Consider the following 23,559-nt stretch of genomic DNA (forward strand, 5'->3'; position numbering starts at 1 on the left):
GACCCGAAATGCATGTGGTGCTGAGTAATTATAAAGTTTATGTAAGAGTATGAGCCAGCTGCTTGCAAAAACTTCGAGGTAAAATAAATCAGGTAAAGTTAGTCGGACTGGTAAACACTTTTTAATGAGCCTTACTTATCTGTATTGAGATGAATCCTCCCGTGGCCCTAGCATTACACTTTCTGTATCCATTTTTACTAGCCAGTCGGCCGAACAATAACGACAGTTTGTTATTTGTTTGTTTGCTTTATTTTTACCAACTCATGTAGAGATCTATAGCTAACAAAAACAACTGCAGTTACACGTAACATAAAGATTTTTAATTTTTAAACTACTACTAATTGTGAGCTCAGGACCTGTTGTTGGTTTTGTTGGATTACGACGATGCTGCATTTCGAGCTGGCTCGTTGGTCTAGGGGTATGATTCTCGCTTAGGGTGCGAGAGGTCCCGGGTTCAAATCCCGGACGAGCCCACCGTTTTACTTTGTTATTTTGAATTGCTATTAATAATTCTCCTTGTTAACGTTGCCAATATCGCTTTCGCAGATACGCAATTAAATGCAAATGCGATGATATTTAGGATTATAAAACAAAGCTTCTTCAGAGTGAGAATCTTCACCGCTGCAGCACTCAATCTAATGTCGATAAAAAAACTGTATTCATATTTACCACGCGTGCAAACGCGGTAAGTAGCAACTTGTAAGACAGAAGATTACAATTTAAGCGTGCGTTTTACTGTGGAACAAAAAAAGGTTTGACCCCGACGTGATTTGAACACGCAACCTTCTGATCTGGAGTCAGACGCGCTACCGTTGCGCCACGAGGTCTGTGGCATAAACCTTGTATATGCCTATCATAAAGGTGGGCATGCTGTGCTGTGGCTACATATGGTCTTTAGCTTGTGTCACTAAGTGATATTTTATGAAAAACGTCGAAATGTGAAAATTCTGACTTTAATCTCAGAATTCTGGAAAAGAAAGAGTGCCCACTTTTTTTTTCCAGTGGCCCTAATCCTCTTCCGTAATAAGTCCTAATCAGAAGGCCTGTTTTTAAGTAAGACAGTAAAAACCTTGGGGCTGGCTGTCCACACTGGTATTGTATTGTGGGCCCAGCCATTAGTCATCTGTATATAGTATATATAGTGTACCACTGTATCTTTGGTAAGTGGCCGGTTAGCTCAGTTGGTTAGAGCGTGGTGCTAATAACGCCAAGGTCGCGGGTTCGATCCCCGTACGGGCCACAGTTGCGTTTTTTTCTCCCTTCTTTGGGAAAATTATTTTGCTGCTCGATTTTATTACGGTGTGAAAACAAGCCGTGTCAGCAGTATGGATGTATTTGGTTCGGCGAAAAAATAGAATAAAATAGCCCCATGTTATGGCCAAATATAGACACTTCTAGAACGGCAAATATTTGTAGACAGACTACGAAAAGCCATAATATGCAGTACATATAAAATATAAACATACATATAGTTCATATAAATCGATATGGATTGAAGTGAATTTGAGTAGCCTTCCTCTAAGGAGGCGTTGGTGGTATAGTGGTTAGCATAGCTGCCTTCCAAGCAGTTGACCCGGGTTCGATTCCCGGCCAACGCAGGCTTTCTTTTTTTTTTAAAATAAATTTCTTCCAAATCCATAAAAATACAGTAGTTGAAACTGTTATCGTAATGTTGTTACTGCATGTGCATATGTTAACATTCATATAACACATATGACAGTCTGGGTGTGACTCATCTAGCTGGCTGTTCCTTTCTGTGTGGAGTTTGCATGCTCTCTTGTGTGAAAGCTTGTGTGGATTTACTCCGGTTTCCTCCCACAGTGCATGGGTTAGGTTAGCTGACGTGTCAATATGACCATGAATGGTTTATCTGTCTCCCTGTGTTAGCCCTGTGATAGATAAAAGGGCAACATTGTTCATGGTCAGTGTTGGGAAGGTTACTTTTAAAATGTATTCCACTACAGAATACATGCCCCAAAATGTATTTTGTAACGTATTCCGTTACGTTACTCAATGAGAGTGACATATTCTGAATACTTTGGATTACTTAATATATTATCATGCTTCTTTACAACTACATGAATGTACTATTGCTGTGTGATTTATTACTATTACTGAAGGTTACTCGCCATACCAATACCAACTAGATTTTTAAATCTTAATATAAAATGAGTAACAGTAGGGTGGACAATAGGTAAGGCTGCGCTTTTTGCAACGATCTCATATAGAAAATTATTCCGAGGCTCAGAACCGTAGTAAAGACACCTCTGGCTAATACGGTCAACTTTGCTAGCAAGAGACAGAGAGAGGAGTTGAAAGGCTGCTCCAGCGGAACTTATTGTTTCGGAGGAAAACAGGAACACAGCGTACAGTCGAGTTTTAATAGCTTACTTACAACTGGGCTCGTCAGGCACTCTTCTTGGCTGCAGTGGTTATTATTATATTTACATGTTTCCAGCTCCCGTTTTTGCTCGATGACAACTTGTACTTTTCGACTCTCCTTTTTCTCCCTCCTCGCGCTCACAGACACATAACATAACTCGCTCTCTCACCCAGGAAACACGCAGAGCGAGAGCGTCACCCTGTAACCATGGCAACCGCAACGCTGCCGCCTGGAACTACAGAATGTAGCTGTCAAACAAAACCGAAACAGTCCTGACCCGCCACAATATGAAACAGGAAAGTACCGCCGTGTAATCCACAAAGTAACTGTATTCTAAATACCACCTTTTTAAACGGTACCTGTAACAGAATACAGTTACTCATATTATGTATTTTAAATACGTAACGGCGGTACATGTATTCCGTTACTCCCCAACACTGCATGCTGGTGGAAACCCAAACAAAACACACATTAAGAGGCTCAAATGCCTGTGTCTCAATCTCGTGTCTCATAATGACGTGAAGACATATTTTTTAAAATGAAGGCAACAGGCAGAGTGTTACAGGCATCGCCTTAAAGAATGTAGCCTCATGGGCAGTGTAGAACGATGGATTGGATTTATATAGCGCTTTTCAAGGCACCCAGAGCGCTTTACAATGCCACTATTCATTCACTCTCACACACTGATGGAGGCAAGCTATGGTTGTAGCTTGGGGCAGACTGACAGAAGCGAGGCCGCCATCGGCCCCTCTGGCCAACACCAGTAGGCGGTAGGGTAAAGTGTCTTGCCCAAGGACACAACGACTAGGACAGAGAGCCCGGTGATCGAACTGGCGACCTTCCGGTTACAGATACGCTTCCCAACCTCCTGAGCCACGGTCACCCGCAATGGACTGCCATACCCGTTATGTGTCTGTGAGCCTGAGGGAGGGAGAAAAAGGAGAGTGGAAAAGTACAAGCTGTCAACAAGCAGAAACGGGAGCTGGAAGCATGTAAATATAATAATAACCACTGCAGCCAAAAAGAGTGCCTGGCATTTGAGCCTCTTAATGCGTGTTTTGTTTGGGTTTCCACCAGCATGCAGTGTTGGGGAGTAACGGAATACATGTACCGCCGTTAAGTATTTAAAATACAAAATATGAGTAACTGTATTCCGTTACAGGTACCGTTTAAAAAGGTGGTATTTAGAATACAGTTACTTTGTGGATTACACGGCGGTACTTTCCTGTTTCATATTGTGGCGGGTCAGGACTGTTTCGGTTTTGTTTGACAGCTACGTTCTGTTGTTCCAGGCGGCAGCGTTACGGTTGCCATGGTTACAGGGCGACGCTCTGCGTGTTTCCTGGGTGAGAGAGCGCTTTTTTGTTGTTGTTGTTGTTGTTGTGCTAAGCTAATAGGCAGAATGCAGAATGTAGCTTCATGGGCAGTGTAGTCCGTGCTGCAGGGAGAATGGACTGGTTATGTGTCCGTGAGCGAGGGAGGGAGAAAAAGGAGAGTCGAAAAGTACAAGTTGTCATCGAGCAAAAACGGGAGCTGGAAAATTGTAAATATAATAATAACCACTGCAGCCAAGAAGAGTGCCTGACAAGCCCAGTTGTAAGTAAGCTATTAAAACTTGCTTTGTTGGTGTTTTCCTCTGAAACAATAAGTTCCGTTGGAGCAGCCTTTCAATGCCTCTCTCTGTCTCTCGCAAGCAGAGTTGACCCACACAACAAAGTAAAACAATTTTTCGGCTACGAGCCCGACACGGAACTGTATTAGTCAGAGGTCCCTTTACTACGGTTCGGAGCCGCGGACCTTCAGTAATAGTAATAAATCACACAACAATAGTACATTCACGTAGTTGTAAAATGCATGATAATATGTTAAGTAATCAAAAGTATTCAGAATACGTTACTCTCATTGAGTAACGTAACGGAATACGTTACAGAATACATTTTAGGGCATGTATTCTGTATTCTGTAATGGAATACATTTTAAAAGTAACCTTCCCAACACTGCCAGCATGGAATTACAAAAAATAGCGAGGGCATAGCCTGACATATGAAACAGGAAAAGACCACCATGTAATCCCTTTATTTCAACAAAGTAACTGTATTCTGAACACCACCTTTTTAAACGGTAACTGTAACGGAATACAGTTACTCATATTTTGTATTTTAAATATGTAACGGTGGTACATGTATTCCGTTACTCCCCAGCACTGTCCATAGTGTATGGCCTTGCACCCTCTAAGAGCTCAGTTGACTCCAACCTCTCTGTGAATTGTATAATCAGAAAAGAAATACATGGACAATTGTGGTTATTTTCCCTAATGAATGATCAGATGTATACAGGACTCTGTATTATTATTCAGTTTGTTAGCCCATCAGAATCTGTAAACATCAGGAGGTTCAGGACTTCTAGTGCTTCTCTTTCTGCTGGGGGACAGCAAGAAAAAACAAATACCTTGAGCAGAAACTACATCTCTGTCCTTCAGAACTGCTCCTTCACTTTCTGCGACACCATGATGGGGATGTTTCATGAGTCTCTGGTGTAATGTGGCATTTTTATGTTCTGGTCTGCTGGGGGACGGCTGACCCCAAAGGACTTGATAAATCTCTTTGGAAGGCTGGTTCACTCCTGGGGATTTGCAGCCCCTTGCAAGTTAGCTTGATTTTAAAGGTTGACATGCCACAAAGGCTGTCAAGAGTCATTATTGTCAGCCATTAATTGCTGTGTCACTAACACACACACACACACACACACACACACACACACACACACACACACACACACACACACACACACACACATAGGACCCGCATTACCAGCATTGATTAAAAATACATGCAATCATCCAGAAAAGATGGAGTTTACTTTCTTAACAGTAAATGTGTCACAGTTTCTCTTCCACCCAGTATGCTCATTTGTTACCCTACTCACCGGTGTTAATCCTTCTAACCCCCTACCCACCCTTCCTCCCCCGTTGCCATGGATATGCTATTCCTATGGCAACTGCATGCCTTTGTGGATGGCTTCAGGCCCCCACCACATGGAGAACTCTCTGAACCTTTCATTACACATTCCCTTCAAGCTCACAGGCAAATCAGAAAAGTAGCGTAATCTAACTGTCTCTCTGTCACAGTTTCCTCTGTGCTGCCTTTGTAGTCATGCTGCCATACCTCGCCTTTAAGTTTCAGCATATTGCAACTCTACAAGACTTGTTAACAGTTTGAGAATTGCAATTAGGGTATTTGCTGCAGCCCTGATACTTGATGCCGGAGGACTATGATCAGATTTGTAGCATGGGTTTCACAGTCAAAAGAGTCAGAGCCACTAGTTTTCTAATTTTCTATGTCAATGGAAACCAGAGCTCTATCTTTAAAGATGCATGAGGTATCTTAAGAAACAGAATATAGTGACTGAGGCTTAACTAGAGAAAGTGTTTCTGCATCATTGAGAGTGAAAAACGAAGTGGGGTGAGGCTCGGGGACATTAAAGTTGAGGGCCCAAGTTAAAGCAGAGCACAGTGTCGGGGCTCCACAGTGCATGTGGTGGGGGGAGCAGGCGGGGAGCATCCACGTGCTGAATGAACCCTGTCAGCACCGGAGAGTACCACGGGCTACGGGTAGGCTCAGCCCTGCTCAGCATTGTGGCGGGCTGCATCATCATTGGGGTATCCAGGGAATGCGATGCTGATGCAGTCGGAGGTATCTTCCTGGGAGCGGGGGGCCTCGGTGAGTGTGTCTTAAGATTTTATAGGTGATGCAGTTATAGGGAGAGTAATAAGCCGATTCTGGATATTTGGATTACATTTGTTTATTAAACCTGCTTTTTGCTATTGCTGTGTGTAACTTTTAACTTATGACATTTTTCAGGAGGTCATGACAGATCTGTTGTCTCTCATGCACTGCAGCCCTGAACTTTCATACAACAGAGGTTCATGCAAGAAATTTATAACTGAGTACAAAGTCCGTGTGATGTCCAACTACACACTTTTGAGAGAGCCCATATGATATGTTTGGCCTTCTCTGTGCCCCCCAGAATAACATATTATACACATCATTTGATACATATTAATACACATTATTAATACAATAATATTGGCTAAGGTTTTGCAAAATTAGTAGTTTTACTTCAGGTACTTTAAGCAGTTTTTGATGCTAAAACTTCTGCTATTACCACACAGTGTATTTTATTATGCTCTATTTCTGTGGCTTTCACATTTTTTTTAACCTTTTAACAGCCACCTGGTCATCTGGTGACCCATGTGGTGTTAGGGGTAGAGTCCAATCGATATATTGGCCAAGAGGCTCAAGTGGGAAAAGCCGTTAAAAGAAAAACTGTAGTGCCAAAATTTAAAATGCAACATTTCAGACAGTTTTCTGATTTAACATGTAGCATGTAGCTAAAATAAAATTCAACCCTGGCCCGGGAGGGTTTACCAGTGATACGTTGTATATTAAGAGGTTAAACAGAAGGTTTTAGGTAATAGTTGTATCTAAACATTATGGTGCGTCACCGGAGAGATTATTACACAGTGCATTTCTTTGTGAGTGAGTTAATTTGTTAATTCACTAAAAATCCAATTCAAGAAGGCCAAAAAAGTGAGGGAGCGCACATTTATATCTCACTGGAATATCTATTTGAAATGAAATGTCAAAAACTCAGGTGAAAGATCAGCGGTCAGTGTCAGTTTTCCATCCCTCATTCATTTGATACAGCGCTGTAACTGGAGCCAGCTGATAGCCAGAGGAACTGGGCTGCCAAGATAAAGGAGTGTCTTTACCGGTTTCCTGGAGAGAAGGAGCAAAAGGGCAGGGTTTTCAATCACAGGACGATGGCATCAGAGTGCATGCATAGTTAATGCAAAAAACATCCTCTCTGATGAGTTGATCATCTTTCAGTAACTAATTTGACTTTGTAATGTGCACTAAGAATCTGACAAATCAACACTGCGCACAGCCGCTTGACAGAAACATTCGCTTTGGCAGCATTTGTGCAGCTGAGTAGCATCTAATTATGTGTTTTGGGGCTTGTGTGCTGCGATGCTGCCTCCAACACATAGGCTGACTAATGAGTATAAACAGAGTGTTCTCAGCAGATTGTTTTTACTCCTTCCGCAGTTTCATGACATTTTAAGCACAAACATGCATCACAGCCACCCTCAGGACTTGCCGGGGGTGTAATGCCAGATCTTCTGGCTTATAGAGGGAAATCAATAACGTTTGAATTGGAGCACAGTGCCACAGAGAGGCACACGAGCCCAGCGGTTCAGATATTACTTTGTACTTTGAGTCGAACTGAACGAAACATCGCACACTGTAGCTGCTGCACTGAGAATAATCTGAAGGCTTTGTCGAGTGGATTTCAGTTTGGGAATAGATATTTCATCAAACAGCCTTATTGTTTCTCCGCAAAGTCTCCAAGTATGGAAACTTCTATTAAAAACTGTTATTTTTATGAGCCGTTAAGGCTCACGGGAGCAGGAGGCAGTGAGATTGCATTTCAAACAACTGAACAAAATAAATTACACTGATTGGTGTGAATTAGTCCATGCAGGTGATTGAATTTGTATTTTTTAATACACTATTACAATTTATGCCCATTTTTAATGAGGCTTCTCATTGCATCTGCAGCACCAAATGCTTTCCTCTCTCGTGGTGACAGTTATCTGCACTAACACTGCAGTAAATCTGCTGCTTTTCAACCATAAGGGAACTAGAGTAAAGCCAGGCCTTAATTAATAAATTTATTGGACTGTTATGCTTTCCAGGCCTGCTAATAGCAATCTACCCCTTCATAAAAGCTTGGCTGAACGTCAACCACATCCTTCCATCCTTTGGTAAGCAGTTTGATATATACCTGTATATTTTTCGATGCTATTATTTGTAAGTGTGTTCACGATAACAATAAAAGGCATTTTGGCTAAAATCCTCAGCGAACTTCAGAGTGCACCCCGCGCCTGCCAATCCTGCTCCTGATCAGCCAGTTGAGACACTGAGACGAGAAGGTGGGTGAAATGAAGGAGCGAGCCAGTGAGTTAATAATGCTATCGTATAACACTCAAAGGCACTTGATACTGATCTGCATTGAGTCTATGCGCCTTATTTGTTTGATAAAAACTCAGACACCTGTAGAAACACTGCAGTTGACAGCAGCGAGGCAGATGTTGTGCTCAGGCTGTTATCAGAGAGAGCGCTTCAGCCATCTGTCTAATGTCTCACTGAGTGCGCTTAAAAAAAATAATATAATTTCCTTCTTTCCTAACTGCTTTTTTTTTCACTTAATTGTTAACAAATATGAGCCAGGGGAAACGTTTGTCTGCATACAGTTTTTGCGCTGTGCAGCCAACTGTGCATCTGTGCATGTTTGTGCTCCAGTGAAAGTAGGTTCATGTTTTTGACATGCTGACTTCAAACATGGAAACTATTACCAGACTGAGTGAAACATTTGCAAATTATGTGTTTTTGTTTCGTTTTATCAGTTTGAGTTAAATGTTGCATATTAAAACTTATTGAAATCATATGTGAAGGTCAAAATCACAGGAAGATTCAGGAGTGCCTGCATTCCCGTCCTAAAATTCCCTCTCTGAAGCTATATTCTTGCACTTAGATGAGCTGCTTATACCTACGCTTATGATCATAGGTTTACATGCGCACTGTCTTTTAACTTGACAAGGCCAAGGTCCGTTTACTTCTCAGTAGTCATCGCGATCACGATCATCTTTGCCAGCTTAAAATTTATTTGTTTGATAGCACTCACTCCAAAGTCCAAAGGACTCCGTGAAGATCTAAGAAGGAGAATTGTAGATTTACACAAGTTGAAAAGGTCTCTTGGAGTGATTTCTAGACAACCACAGATTCCAACATAATCAGTTCAAGCAATTTTCATAAATGCAAGTTATTCGGATGTGTCAACATTGGAACTGGAAACTGCTGGAACACCAGTGTTACTGTTCAGTGAAGTGAGTGTTACGAGAACATGGACTGAGAGAGTGGTGACCAAGAAAGAAGCCCCGGGTCCAAAATCATCAACTTCAAGCTCGACGGAAAAGTACATGTACGCTGTACAATCATTCCAATCTGGAAAAAGAACAATTCAAAGAAATCATTAAAAGCCCAAACTACCATGATATTCATGCCCATGAGGAATGAATGATTGTATGTAAACTTTTAACCACACCTGTATCTGTTATTATCTTTTTAGTTTAAGTTAAGCGTTCATTTAAAACTATCTGCCTTAATTGTTAAGGCCCATGTTATATACATATATGTGACTATACAATCCAAATAAGTGTTTTCCCCTCTGTATAACCCTTCTCAGTATGATCTAGTGCTCATTGTTTCACATGCTAGTTAAACATGTACTGTTACACTTAATGCTTCCATGCTCTCTTGTTGTCTTGCCAGGGACTCACAGTCAGATTAATCTGGAACGGTCTAAGAGTCGTATGGGAACCTTTGTGGAGGCTGGAACAATAGCTGAAGCCAACCCGGATGAGGGGTCTGTCTCCTTTGATAATTATACATGATCAAAATAGGGATGTGAATGGTACCACAGTACAGCAGAAAGGCATTTCAATATACCTTATCTGTAATATAGTTCCTGTGACTGTAATGCTATGTTTCCTGGATATAAGAGTACTTTTAATTTCCTAAGCTTTGCAGTATGAATCACATTTTGCAGAAACTAGTCAGCATGTTGATAGACTTATAAGAATCTAATCTGGGCATGAATGGATCTTGGAAAAACTACAAAAACCTTTGAGAGCTGTGATAATACACAAGCCAGCAGCTCCATAGTAGTGCAGTATATCTCACATGCAGTACTATCGTGGGCTTTACTCAGAATCTTGATATGTACAGATCTGCTGTGTCGCCCGATTGGTAGTTCTTGTTGCTCTTTATGCCTTATATTAATTAACTGTTTGCTATTTTTAAAAATTATAATATAAACACTAAGGTGTTAAAGTAAGATCGAGAAAAAACACTGAAATGTTACTATGTGACAGTCTCACTGATGACATGCGCTACTTAGAGAATGTTGACTTCCTTTCAGCACTTCAGTCTCTACTTTTCCATTTGAATGACTTTCTAACTAGGTTTATCCAGACAGGTAAGGGTTACCTTTATTATTTCTGAGAGTTAAAGACTTTTTTTTTAAACCATAGCCAAACTGTCAAGAAAAGAATCAACAAAACGCCTTACATAATGACGTGGGGCTTTTTGTTGGCTGACTACAAGCAATTTAGAGGAGAATGGGGGGCTTTTGAAAGTGAACATTACCAAGTATCACCTCCTTTTCAAAGTCACTCACTTTTAATTTTGTTACTATGGCAATGGCGCTACCACATATATTTCAATCATGTCATCATGCATTTCATGCGCTGTCCTGTGTGACAACAAACAGACAGCAGAGTCTGCACTGACCTTCAAAACGAAGCAGTTTTTCAGGTCTTCACTGACATTTGTGAAAGAGAGTACTTTTCAATGTGTAGCATCTTGAAAGACAGACAACTGAAGTCACACTTCAGCACTATAGTCTCATTTAAACAAGAAAAACAAACCAGATAACACACTGATGCACTGTTTGGCTCAGTTATTTAACAGATGAGGAATTACGTAGTGCAGATCATCTAAAATCTCAGTTATATCAAGGAAAAGGTTTTAGTTCAGCGAACACAACGCAAGCCTCCCTCATGACTGATCCGTCTGTCTTTTGCAGGACTTCTGCGGACATGCCGGATGTCTTATCGAGACGGAAACTAAAGCCTTCAGATCAAGATCTGCCATGAGGTCATCACGTAGCAAGACTGGCCGCTCCATGTGAAGGAAGCCGGATGCAGAAGGTTGCAACTTCTGCAGAAGAAGTTTAATTTTTCTGTATTGATCTTCCTTCACACTTAGTACAAAAAAGTACTGCTGTGTAAATCTCTCTGCTGTGTAGATCTTTATAAATCTCGTTTTCCTGTTCATATGTGATATCAGCTCATCATGTTAGCTGAGATCACCTCATTATATATATATATATATATATATATATATATATATATATATATATATATATATATATATATATATATATATATATATATATATATATATATATATATATTTATTTATATATATATATATATATAAAACAGCATGTCATCTAATAAACATCCAGAGATTGTGATCATTAGTGGAGTTTTTTTTCTATTTTACATCCTGACACTGAGTGAAGCAAATTAGGCCCAATAGTCCAACTCCTGTGCAGCTCCTCTAATCATGGTACAATGCTCTATGCCACCAATTATAAAATTATGACAGTCATTAAGCGATGATGGGTTTTGGATATTATTCAATTCCCCTGCATGTGATTTCCATGAGTAGCACACACACAAATAAATGAATGCACATACACACACGTGGCAACATCCATGGCGTGCACACAGTGACCTGCGACCCACCCACCCCCTCCGCAGTGAAACGTAATACATTGATATTCAGGACAGCACCGGCAGAAAGCGCAACAAAAAAAGTGTAACGTGCTGTGAGGCTGAATAATGCCGAGCTGTGTTCATGAGCTGTGCACAACAGGAGCCCCGAGGAGTCTGCGGTGCAGCTTGATTGTCAAACCTCAAATCACAACACCACAATCCCCCTGTGTCTGGGAGTTAGACAGTGGAGGAGCACGTAATGAACTGCATATACAAATATAGTCCATATTTTACAAGATAAGTAAATAACCTGGGTGGCAACAAGAAGGTTTAAACCCTTTTAAAACATTTAAAGGACTGTTTTGTTACTAACACACTTTTGCGGTCATGTATAGATTCAGTAGCTGCAAACTAGCTGACTTACTGCAAAGGTCGTGACCCTTTTGAGTTTTGATGACTCATCTTTTACCACAGCAAGCCAAAAGTTGGTCTAATAATAGCTATCCTCGATTTATTACCAGTTAATTTAGCTGATAGCCAACAATGTAGACACTGGATCATTATCATCATCATGAGCTACATGATCAAAAAAAGATCAAAATGAATAAACAAGTAAATATTTTAATAGAAAATATTCATATAAATAATATACAATAACAAATAGTCACGTAAAGAAATACAATATTTTTGCCTATTAAATTATAATATAAAATAATAGATAAACAAATAAATAAATATTTTAATAGAAAAATATTCTTATTGAATTATAGTAAAATAATAAATAGCTACATAAAATAATACAAAATGAATGAATATAATATTTTTTCTATTTTTCTATTAAATTATAATATTAAATTCTATTCTATTAAATTATAATATTAAATAAATAAATATTTTAACAGAAAAATATTCATATTGAATTATATTATAAAATAATACACAGCATAAATAAATAATAATTTTAGATAAAACATTTTTATATTCGAGAGAGCTGTGGAATAAATTAAAATCCTTTGCCTTTTTCAAGAATCAGCAACATTGCGGTGTGGGCTGAAGGCAGAGAGCAACAGCTTTCACCTTCATCACTCCCTCCTCCACTTGCACACTCGCTCGCGCACACAGGGGTGGCTCGGGAACGAGCTTCGCATCCAGCGGTCCGGCGACGGAGGGAATATGCTCAGTTCAGATATGAATGAATGAAAATATGACAGCTTCACACAGACAGAGATGTCTGGAACACCATTTCCGGTTCGGGCTGACCTGTCAGGTGTTACGTGCTGCTCGGTCCACATCTGGAGCAGCAGCGCGCGGTGTGTCTGCTCCTAAGAAATGCCATTTCACCTAAGTGATCTTCTGCCTGTTTCTTCTTCTTCTTTTTTTCCACTCTCGGATTTTATCTTGTCGGTCGCCTTGAATCGTGTGTGCGCGTGTATGTGTGTCTGTGCGTGTTTGCTTGAGCCAGTGATTGAAGGGCTTTCATGACTTGTGCCCTCAGGACTGTGAAGCCACGAGAACAGGATGAAAATCGTTCGTTTGGTGCTGATTCGCCCTTTCAGCGTCTCAGTTATTTCGCCCCTTAATTAGAAGACCGGTAACCGCGGTGAAAATCTGCTGATCAAACAATGGAAAGACCTTCAGTGCATCAACCTAAAGGGTGAGTGTCTCGCCCCTTCTTTCATGGTTTAATTTTTGCAGAAATGCAACATCAGTGGAAGTAAAGGCGCATTTAAACGCCTCTCAAGCAAAACCCGTTTTATAAACGTGCCAACTGCGATATATCACACATTTACAGACACATATTTACAAAAATATATTTTTCACACATCCCCTCTGCTTAGGTCTCCTGTCTGCTCTTGAATGGGTGCATGCTGGAATGAAAGGGCTCATTTGATTGCAACTAAACACTCACAGCCTTTCCTCTAGTGGCTTGGGTGGCATGAATGAAGCAGCTGCACGGTGACTGTACACAGTTTAAGAGAAAATAAATAGAGATGCCATCTTAAAGACATGTTATTAAGTACCACTGAGGATTTTTCTTAATGGGCTCATGCTTCCCTTTTTTTTAACGGAGCTTATTTTAGGCCATCTAGAGTGAATTGCCCGTCCATGCGGCTGTTGTACAGGTGCTGTTTAGATCCTTTTTTGTTTTTTTAAACAGTGTAATTGATTTAGGAAGATTTCAGTGGCCAGCTGTCTTCACATGTTATGCAGGTGTCACCAATAGATGACCACTACCTGAGTGCTGCTCACTCAACTTTTTACAATCTGTTCTCATGTCTGTATTCTGTAGGTGTAGCAGCGCAATGAGGTGACAGATCAAAGCTCACTGATTGACAGAGCTTTTCTACATGTGCACACCAGTGCCATTGTAATGACTTAAAAAAGCTTATTTTCCTTTATTTTGTGTATCTACAAAAAGATAGAAGATAGAAAGCCAGAGAGCCTGGAGGGGAAACCATGGTCATCGCTGATAGAAACACCGGCACCCCTGTGCCTAAAAAGGAGCCCCAGAAGAAAAGGAAGTCTCGCCCTCATGGCCTGCCCTCTCCGGCACTCTGCTGTGCTTGTGGCCTATGCATCATGCTGGCTGGACTCAACATCACCCTGGTGGGAGCATTCGCCTTCAGCACACTGATGCCTTCTGCCAACCCCCCAATCATCATCGGACCTATCCTGCTGCTGGTGGCCTTTTCCTTTTTCGGAGCGTGTTGCGTGTGCAGTCGACTCCCGCCTCCACACAGCTCACGAAGGTCCAAGGTTGGGGGCAGAGGGGCTGGCTTGATGGGACACGGCGGGCAGGCTGGCGGGGCAGCGTTTGAAATAGAGACCAGCGAGCACACGCTGCAGGACACTACAGCTGTGCAGCTGAGCCCCACATCCTCCCCTGCATCATCCCAGGCATCCAGCTCAGAAAAAGAGGCTCCTGATGCTGATGCAGCCCTGCCGGGACCTTGCAAGCTCTTCACCATGGAGACAAACCATGGAGAGTCTTGTGTTTCTGCCACCGCAGTCTACTCAACCTCCGCAGCAGCAGGAGGGGAGGTGAAGCTCAACCTACCACGTGAAGAAGTGGTCATCTAGCAGGGCAGAAACTCTTAGTCTATGCTAGTAGTGTAAATATCCTTCTGGGCAGAGGGGCTGCTGGGTGTGATTGTATTCTCTAGTTTACGTACTGCCATATTTCTAGTTGTGAAAAGGTGTCAAAAGTTACACTTTTATTTATTCATTTATTTACTTTCTTGCCGTGCCAACTGGTAAATAGCATGCAAGTATTTGTGGATCAAAGGTTTCGGAATTCAAATTCCTACCTCTCTCGTGTCGTTTTCTTACAGGTCTTTGTTTTTAACGTGGGGCATTATGAACTGATTTCATGAAGAAGTCAAAGAGTCTGAAACCTTAAACACTCTTTTTCACTCTTGTTCTGATTAATGGAAACCTCAACTCTCAGCAGTGACTTTAGAGGGCTAACTAACAAAAAAGACTAAACATCTGATTATTTATTTCTTCTGAAAACTTTACACGTGAAAGGTCAGTAGCTAAACTGGACGGAAACGCATTTAATGACATTTGGCATTTTGTGTGCCATGCTCAGTGCTCAGCTTGTTTTGGGGGTGTAAGCTATTATAGGTCATACATGTGCCAAAGCAATATTCCCTTGAAATGCAAAGGGATTGCACCACACAATAGCCAATTGCAATGTATACAGGTGTAACTATATACAGTGTCGTTCGAAGTCATTATTTCTGTAGTTTGATGTAACGAATACCATCATCAATGCTGTGAATATTATGTTTCTCTCTTTTCATCTGGCGGTTTATAACATGCTAAACTTTTAATCGAAGGCAACCCCATCAGTTTAAGGTCATGTTGATCAGAGCTTTACTCGGTAGTTCCTAATGCAGTCGGAGCAAGGATTTCTTTCTCCTCTTACTCAGCGTGCATTTCATTACTTTTTTAGAGTGCTATAAGAGCATCTTTTCTAAATGTGAACAAAGGAATTTCACAGGAGATGTTTTCCTCCTATGGACCTAACATTGACAGCACTGGAAAGCCAAGAAGTTTAGATATTCCAATTATATAAAATGCATCTGTTCCCCGTCACTGTGATGGCTTCATGTCAGTTTAAATCTGCCTAGTAGACATTCAACCCCTGATTTCCTTTGAAAGGAAAAGTTGCCTTAGACTGAGATATCAGGATCAAACTAATGAGGGCTATAAAAAAGTGCACAACAGCAGTTTTCTGCGGAAAGCCTTTGTTTGGCTCCAGATTTCTATTCAGCATTGATAAGAAAGACTCAGTGATTTTGTGTTTTTTTGTGTTATAAATGCATGCAGGATGTGCTCAGAAGTCTGTATGAGGTAGCAGTTGCATACATACAGACAAACAGACACTGTTTGACATTTTTAAAAAAAAGCCAGTTGGTGTTCCTTCAGAGTTCGCCTCTGATGCTAAATTAGAGTGTCAAGCTTAATTTTGCATGCTCAGAAAATGGGTTACGGGAATGCAAACACCCTGATGTGAATGATTAATGTTGTCTGTGTGTTTTAAATTGTGTAGCACCTATAGAAAATGTGAAACAAAAAAAACATGTAAAGGATAGAATATTTTTGTCAAGACTCTAATTTAAAGGACCCTAACCCAATGTGATTTCTTTAAAAGGCATAAATAAAAAGGCTCTTTCTGTAAAAAATACTTTTCAAGTTTATATTTCTTGTGTAGTCTTCTTCCACTAAAAATGACCTGCATTACTGTTAATATAGTAATTATAACAATTGGGGTTTTTTTTAAAGTTTATGGCACATTTGAAAATAGAGGTGAGTGTCCACCCCAGTTTCCTTGCTTGTTTTATTTTTCCCAGCAGCAGTGCAAAGCCTGAAGACACCCAAATTACGCTGGTAAAGAACAGGGGGTCAAATCTGCAAGCTTTTGCGTTATTTACCTTTTTTTGTGGTTAAATTCTGTCAGTTGACTAATTGATTGAATAACTGAGTGTTTCAGTCAGGCAGCCTGGCTGAAAATCTGCTGTGAAGAACCAGAAATGTTGCATCTACCCGAACACATTAGATCAAGATGGCCTTGAGTGAAGAACTCCATATGAGGTCCATCTGGCTCTTCTGCTAAGTGTTTGCGTATGCGCTCAAAGCTGCTACCACTGGAGGTCGCTACAACCACATGTGTGCGTTTCAGTGAGGTTACGGAAAAGCGGCTGTCATTTTACAACAAGCCAAGAGATGTCAGTCGCTCATAACAAGCCTCTCCTGTGGAAATCACACTAACCAGTCTTATAGTGGGTTATATTTAAGTGAATTTGAATCCACATAAAAATTACTGGCATTCAAAGATCAGTAGAGGAAGCTGTCACAAATGTCTGCAGTCTCCATCATATTCCTAGAAAGAGTATGAAAATGTGACAAGAAACTGTTTTTGGCAATCTCACCTGATAATCACCTCTAATCAGGGTAGCAGACCATCGCTTGCCCCCACTCCCGTTTTGTACATACAGGATGATCAAGGCACAAATCTGGGGTGCTCTACTTTCCGTGGAAGCTCACAGATGACAAAATAGACCCAGGATGTTTTCCTCAGACTCCAAAAGCGACTCAATACCTCTGCTAAATTCCTGATACAGTGAGTCTTGGGTTGTCAGCACCACTAATGAAACCCTAAAGAGATTTTGAGGCATTAGTATGTAGCAAAAATAAAAAAAATCTCATTATACTTTGGTTTTCTAATAAATGCATTTCGAATGATGCACCGACACATACGTTTACAGTGACAGTGAAGTAAAGTGCTGGAAAGAGTTTGAAGCAGCAGATGCTTGGTTGAGGCTGGTCACAGTTACTGGATGAACCAGACGAGGACTTCGGCCAAGACGTCGTGTCAGTCATGCATCGACTGCGTATAATGGGATTCTGTGATTAAACCTGCGGCAGAACAGTTGGTATATTGCAAAAACATGAAAACCACTCCAGGTTTATGTTGTCCCAAACATTTCCCTCGGACCTCTGTCAAACATGTTCCCAGAATCTTCTGCCTCTTGGCCTGGAGTGAAGAGACTTGTATAACACGTTAAACCTTTATCCACCTGAAGGCTGGAAGATTTACCACCTTTTGAAGGTGAATGGGTTTGTGGCAAAGCTGCAGGCTGAGTAGAAATATTCACATTTTTATGGCCTGTGGGGGCAAAGTTCAGGAATGGGACGGTCACGTTAACTGCACTAGTTCAGCTTACATGCCATGAAAAAAACAAATGGATATCGCCCTTTGACCCTTGAAGTCACCTGTGTCCACACAGACTGCTTTTAAAGTCATTTTTATAGTGATTAAAGCCGTGATTTCCTCAACATAGTCAATGTCCACTGTAATATGGGGAGGCTATAAAAAGTGGATCATTTTCGTTATTGCTGAAATCAAGATATAATTCTTGGACAGATTTTGCATCAGTGCTTCGTATCAGATTAGGGGTAATGATAAACACCCTTAGCAGACACACCGCCTTCAGCCTGTGACCTGGATTTCTTTCTTCTTCTTTTTTTCCATCCTGCATGTGTACCTTGTGACTGCTGACTTTTGCTTTATCAGAATAAAGCAGTATGTCTAAAGTCTGTCAGAAAGCTGAAGTGAAAGAACATTCATAGAAGCAGAGGCACACAGTAAACAAGTGGTAGTAAATGTTGACACATTGTGAAACATTGCTTTGTTTCCACTGTGATAAACTGTGAGAACACATCCATTGCCAGCTGCTTTCTTTCAGCTCCGCTGTGTGTTGGTATGTCAAATATTAAGCGTGCACAGTAAAAATGTAACTGTTTCCCCTCACAAACATCAACCAGACCAATACTGATTGTTAGTGATGCTAAAACGAGGCAGGACTGCTGAGCATACACAGCTGACCTCAGACGAAGCCTTCGTCTTCTTCCTCATCATGACAAGATGTGGCACAGCGACAAAACAGCTTTTGCACACACTCGTGCTCACACCTGCAAAACACAAGCGTCCCATCCGCTCCAAACCGGAGCGTGGCGGATCCTGATGCACTGCTCGTGCGCTCCCGCGTGGATGTGCTTGTGCATGGGAAGGCTCTCAGTTGAATGAGTCGGCAGAGGAGAGGGAAAGGAGGGTGTAATCAAGCTGAAAAGATTAGGGGAAGACGAGCTGCTGAGGATCTATGAGAACAGACATCGGTTATATAACCCTAACCCAGTTCGCTCCGCTTCCAAAAGACAGACAGGGAGGGAGGAGAGGGAAGATGGAGGAGCTGGGTGAACCCTTGTGTTTAGACTAAAATGAACCAGGAGGGTGGTTATTTTCATAAGGATGAAAATGCATGTTGAATTCTTATTATTCTCCATGTCAATAATGATATCACAGACTGCTCTTTCAGAATATAAAGCAATCAGGTTTAATGCAGGAGAAAATGATGACTTTTGCTGCTGGCCACCTTCAAAGGTTCAGTTAGTCCACTTGAGAAAATACTTCAGGCCTTGTGCAACCTTGCAAGTCAAGTGTTTACTGAAGATTGTGCACTGAGTACCTTTCAGCATGTGATTTAACGTGAAAACATATCAAAGTTGACTTTATTCTCGGTGCTGATAGGATAAGGTTGTTTTGGTTCTCCAAGTGCGTTGTATGGGCGGGCCTCGTGACTGCCTGGCTGTTTCAGTTGGTCTCCAACAGGAATAGTCCGAGGGCGACACGGAGAAGAAAGCGCCTCACAGATCAGGGGGCAAAGATACAGCAGATTTTCATCAAAACTGACGAGGGTCCTAATAGTAATGCCGCAGTGTTCTGCATACCAATGACCCTGACAATGGCTCCATTGCTGTTCTTAACTCCTCCATTCACCCCTCAGTAAATGGCAGCATATTCAAGTGGCCGGGGCTGTTACATAACCTGGCTTTTCACAAATCTACGTGGGCCCTGGCAAAAAGGAAACGTACACAGTAGTAGGAGCACGGCGCAGTACTGGGAAGAAGAACAAAACAAAGCACAGCAACTCTAGTGACGAGCAGAACGCGCGTGAAAAGCATCAGTGCAGAAGCAGTCAAATCAATCATTCTCTCCTATATCCAGCCATTAACAAAGCCAATCAATGCTGCTTTCACTTGCTTCAGTAATGCTTGGCTGCTATGGTAAAATGGTAAATGGTCTGTATTTGTATAGCGCTTTACTTGGTCCTAAGGACCCCAAAGCGCTTTACACTATACACAATCATCCACCCATTCACACACTCACTGTCCAAGGTATGCACACAGCTTGGACAGTGTCTCTTTACCTCCGGTATGGGTCTTTGAACTGTTCTGTGAATGTTATCCTTTAGCCTGCGATCGACTGTTTAACCAAGCAGATCAATAGACAAACTGAAAATAGAACAGTGCTGTGTGTGCATGCTGATATTTAAGGCTGATTACTCTGCAAATATTCAACTCATGGGTCATGCAAGTCAAAATAACACACTGTGGTGATATTCACGTGCTGTCTAGAGCTCTGCGAGCACTGCACCCCCGGTGTCACGTGAGAATACAGTCTGTATTTAAGGATTATGTTTAATGAGACAGCTAACATGCTCTGGTTACAGAACAGAATGGGCCAAGTGAATACTGTATTGGGATGTCCTGGGGTGCAAAAAAAATGGCTGGTAAACAACATGTGGTACCGCTTGTTTCCAGCAGAGGCCCCTCTTTTTAAAAGAAATGCAGACGATGAAAAACACCACTCTCCCCAGCAGACTGCTTCAGACCGGTTTCTCTGCTCTACATTTGAGTGTCACTGTCAAACTCCATAAATCAACATTAGACTGATGTCAGCTTATTTTTTCAGTGTTTGCCACATCTTATTGTTTTATACGCAGCAGTTAAGGTTGCATAAAAGGGAACTGCCCTCATGGCTTTCTGCAGTACAGGCAATCTTCTGGCCTTAGAGTCAGTGCAAACTGCTACTTGTACATTGATCGCAGCATGTTGTTAGGTCTGTTTTGTGGCTTTGTAATGCTTTGTTAATGAGGGTCATTTCACCGGAGAAAGGATGAGAGGTATTTTTCTGATTACCTGTGCAATGTCTACTGTGCCACTTAATTATATATTGCATGAAATAATGATGACATGATTAGTGAGAGGACACTTTTTGTTTGGGGGAGGGGGGGGGGGGGGGAATCATCCTTGTTTAAATTATAAATTAGAGTCATGTTTTGGGTATCAGATATTCTCTTGATCATCTGTAAATAAATACTGACAAGCTGATCTTTGGAGCACATGGCACAGTACTGACCAACAACCACCACCTCAGCGAGTCAAAGACACTTTCCTGAAGGAACAAAAGGCCTGATTTAGTAGCTTGCTGGTATATGTAGACACTGGCCACCTGTGGAGGAGTTGAAGCCATTTTCAGTGAGCGTCCGGCAGGCTGGTTTTTCTTGCAGAGAATCCGTTTGCCATGGCAGCGGCTATCGGCACACACGGCACTGTGGGGGTGGCCGATCTGTGTCAGCACTCATTAACATCCACCGCCTTAGTGGAAGCCTCTTCCAGGACTCCTTTAGAAAGAAATAAAAGAGAGATGCTTTACACTTTAATGACTTTCCCACAGTGGCTCTCCAAAACAACAGCTTCCCTTAAATTGCTGGGCACTGGCTGGAGGAGAGTCCACACTGCTCAACAGAGAAAAAAAAATACAGAGTCCACTGTCCACTCTGCAAAGCCAGCCAAAAGGAGGGAATAATCAGATCTTTATCTGGTATGAGGCCTACAGGGGACAGCCTCAGTATTGTCCCTACTGCCCTCCCTCCATTCGGTTGTTCCTCTGGATCTATCACAAGATCTTGTTGAGATACCCTCACAACCCAGACTAAGGTTTGTGCATCTACTTGTTCCAACCAAGCAGCTGGTGGCCGGCCACTTTAAAGCAAATATTTGAGGCATCAGTGTGTTCTCAGTTTTAATTTAATTACAGTCTTTTACCAGGTACTTGGCCTCATTTGGATCTTTACTTGGCAAGTTTGTAAAAGTAAATATGATTTACGTGGCTTCCTTTGCTCACGCGACCACTCTGTCCTTCCAAAAAATGCTGTTCTGTTTTATTGGAACTGACTGTTGACAAAGCAACTGATTACCAAGAGCGTGATACTGATAGTATAACACTGCGAACAGACTATGAATATTGACTGTAAGTGGGAACGGTAAACTAATGTCAACCATAGTTACTTCAACAGAATTCACATGTCAGCTTCACAAGATCACAGTTGTTTTCAAAGCCAGTTACGTAGCCACTGAGATGTGTGAAGTTATGCAGTCTTGGTTCATTTCTCCAGGGACTTAATGAAAATAGCATAAACAGGTATTTTTAAACTATTAAAACATGAGTCTGTTGACAGCGATTATGCTGATCTCGTCACATATTTCCCATAATTATGCAAAACCCTCCTGACACTCTGAAACACTGATATATTAGTACGAATACTGCATGCCCAGTTCCTACACTGCTGAGAAAAGATGTGGTTCATATTGTAACTAAGTGGCTGATAGAAATGTACATTACATTTTTTTCATCCATAAATGAGATGTTTTTGCTCTGAAATTAAAACTATAGAAGTTATAAGGTGTTATAGATGCATGAAAGTTAAAAAACAGGCCATGTTACCCCATGGTTAGGTGGTTGCTAAGCAATGTGAAGCGATCAGTATGTGTCATGCATAATTCAGCGTTTGCTAATATAAATAAAATGCTACTGTCATGAAATCAAACACAATATGATGCTTTTATAAGGTGATACAAGTGGATAAATCCAAAGAATGTGTCCTTTTAGCTCACTGCTAGTTAGTTGTATAACATCTCAACATCTGATATAGACAAGAACCCTGCAGAGGCCTAAGATGTACCTAAGATTCCAACTTTGGGAGTTCAACCCCTTATCATGATTATCATTGTAATAAAAAGTCAGTAAGATTAGTCACTGGCTGATTAAAAGGACAGAGAGTAAGTGGTTGGAGAAAGAGAGGTTTTTCTGCTTCTGTTAAACTGTTTTACTTCTCGTTTGTTCATTCCCATAGTTACACTGTTGATGATTCAGCTTCAAAATCCACATGGTCATTTTTGTGTGGTCATAACTGACGCATGGGCTAAAGTTTAACAAGTTAACAATGTTAATTTTAGGCATGACTTTGAGTGGATAGTTTCTGTCTTTCAGTTGTGTGCCCTATCTAAAGCATGTCAGCAAGCAAAGCCCTGTTAAAGTGGATTACAGCTAGTGATGGCATGTATAATAAAACATAATCTCCTCCCCTCCCCCCATAGCTGTAACTCCTTGGTCAGCTTGTGGTGTGTATCTGTGTGCACTACAATCTATTACATATGTGCTCTCTGCAAGCTTTCTTTTAAAACAAGGGGAGTCACAGAACATGCAGGGCACTGCAGTGAAACAACCTACAGCTACAAAGCAACCTTACATCTGCCACATCATTAAGTAAGCTGCTGGTGAGTCACCTTTAAATCTGTCATCCAAAACAACCTATGATGGACAGCTGACGTGTCCAGGACATTGCAGGACAAGACATCTAACGCATACTGAAAAGAAGTCCAGCTCCAGCCTTGAACTTAGAGACGAAAAAGAAATAAGACAGAATGACAATGATAAACAACAACATGCTGAGAACGGATCAAGTTCAGGTTCAAACGTGGGTAAGAGGAAAGCAGCTGGTCCATTAATGGACTGATGCGATAATGAGAAGCAGGTGTGGATTATTAGAAAACTGGAACAGGTGATAAGATAAATGTG

At 41.3% G+C, this 23,559-nt stretch overlaps 2 protein-coding genes across 4 annotated transcripts; both read left to right on the forward strand.

Moving 5' to 3' along the window:
• The first annotated feature begins 5,929 nt into the window (after positions 1–5,929).
• kncn (kinocilin) lies at positions 5,930–11,330 on the forward strand. The gene is made up of 5 exons (XM_080907579.1): positions 5,930–6,102; positions 8,142–8,210; positions 8,307–8,378; positions 9,778–9,871; positions 11,093–11,330. The coding sequence occupies exons 1-5, from the start codon at positions 5,955–5,957 to the stop codon at positions 11,160–11,162; spliced, it is 453 nt and encodes a 150-aa protein (XP_080763705.1). The 5' UTR covers positions 5,930–5,954; the 3' UTR covers positions 11,163–11,330.
• A 1,557-nt stretch (positions 11,331–12,887) lies between these two features.
• tmem275a (transmembrane protein 275a) lies at positions 12,888–16,456 on the forward strand. 3 transcript variants are annotated; one of them, XM_080907573.1, is made up of 3 exons: positions 12,888–13,099; positions 13,285–13,443; positions 14,209–16,456. In XM_080907573.1, exon 3 carries the CDS (start codon positions 14,247–14,249, stop codon positions 14,868–14,870), a length of 624 nt encoding a protein of 207 aa, XP_080763699.1. In that variant the 5' UTR covers positions 12,888–13,099; positions 13,285–13,443; positions 14,209–14,246; the 3' UTR covers positions 14,871–16,456. The 3 variants fall into 3 exon arrangements, with proteins under 3 accessions (XP_080763699.1, XP_080763698.1, XP_080763697.1); XM_080907572.1 differs by having other exon boundaries at positions 12,888–13,443; positions 14,080–16,456; XM_080907571.1 differs by having other exon boundaries at positions 12,888–13,443.
• The last annotated feature ends 7,103 nt before the right edge of the window (positions 16,457–23,559 follow it).

This window comes from Rhamphochromis sp. 'chilingali' (genome assembly GCF_963969265.1).
Source record: "Rhamphochromis sp. 'chilingali' genome assembly, chromosome: 16".
Taxonomy (NCBI): domain Eukaryota; kingdom Metazoa; phylum Chordata; class Actinopteri; order Cichliformes; family Cichlidae; genus Rhamphochromis; species Rhamphochromis sp. 'chilingali'.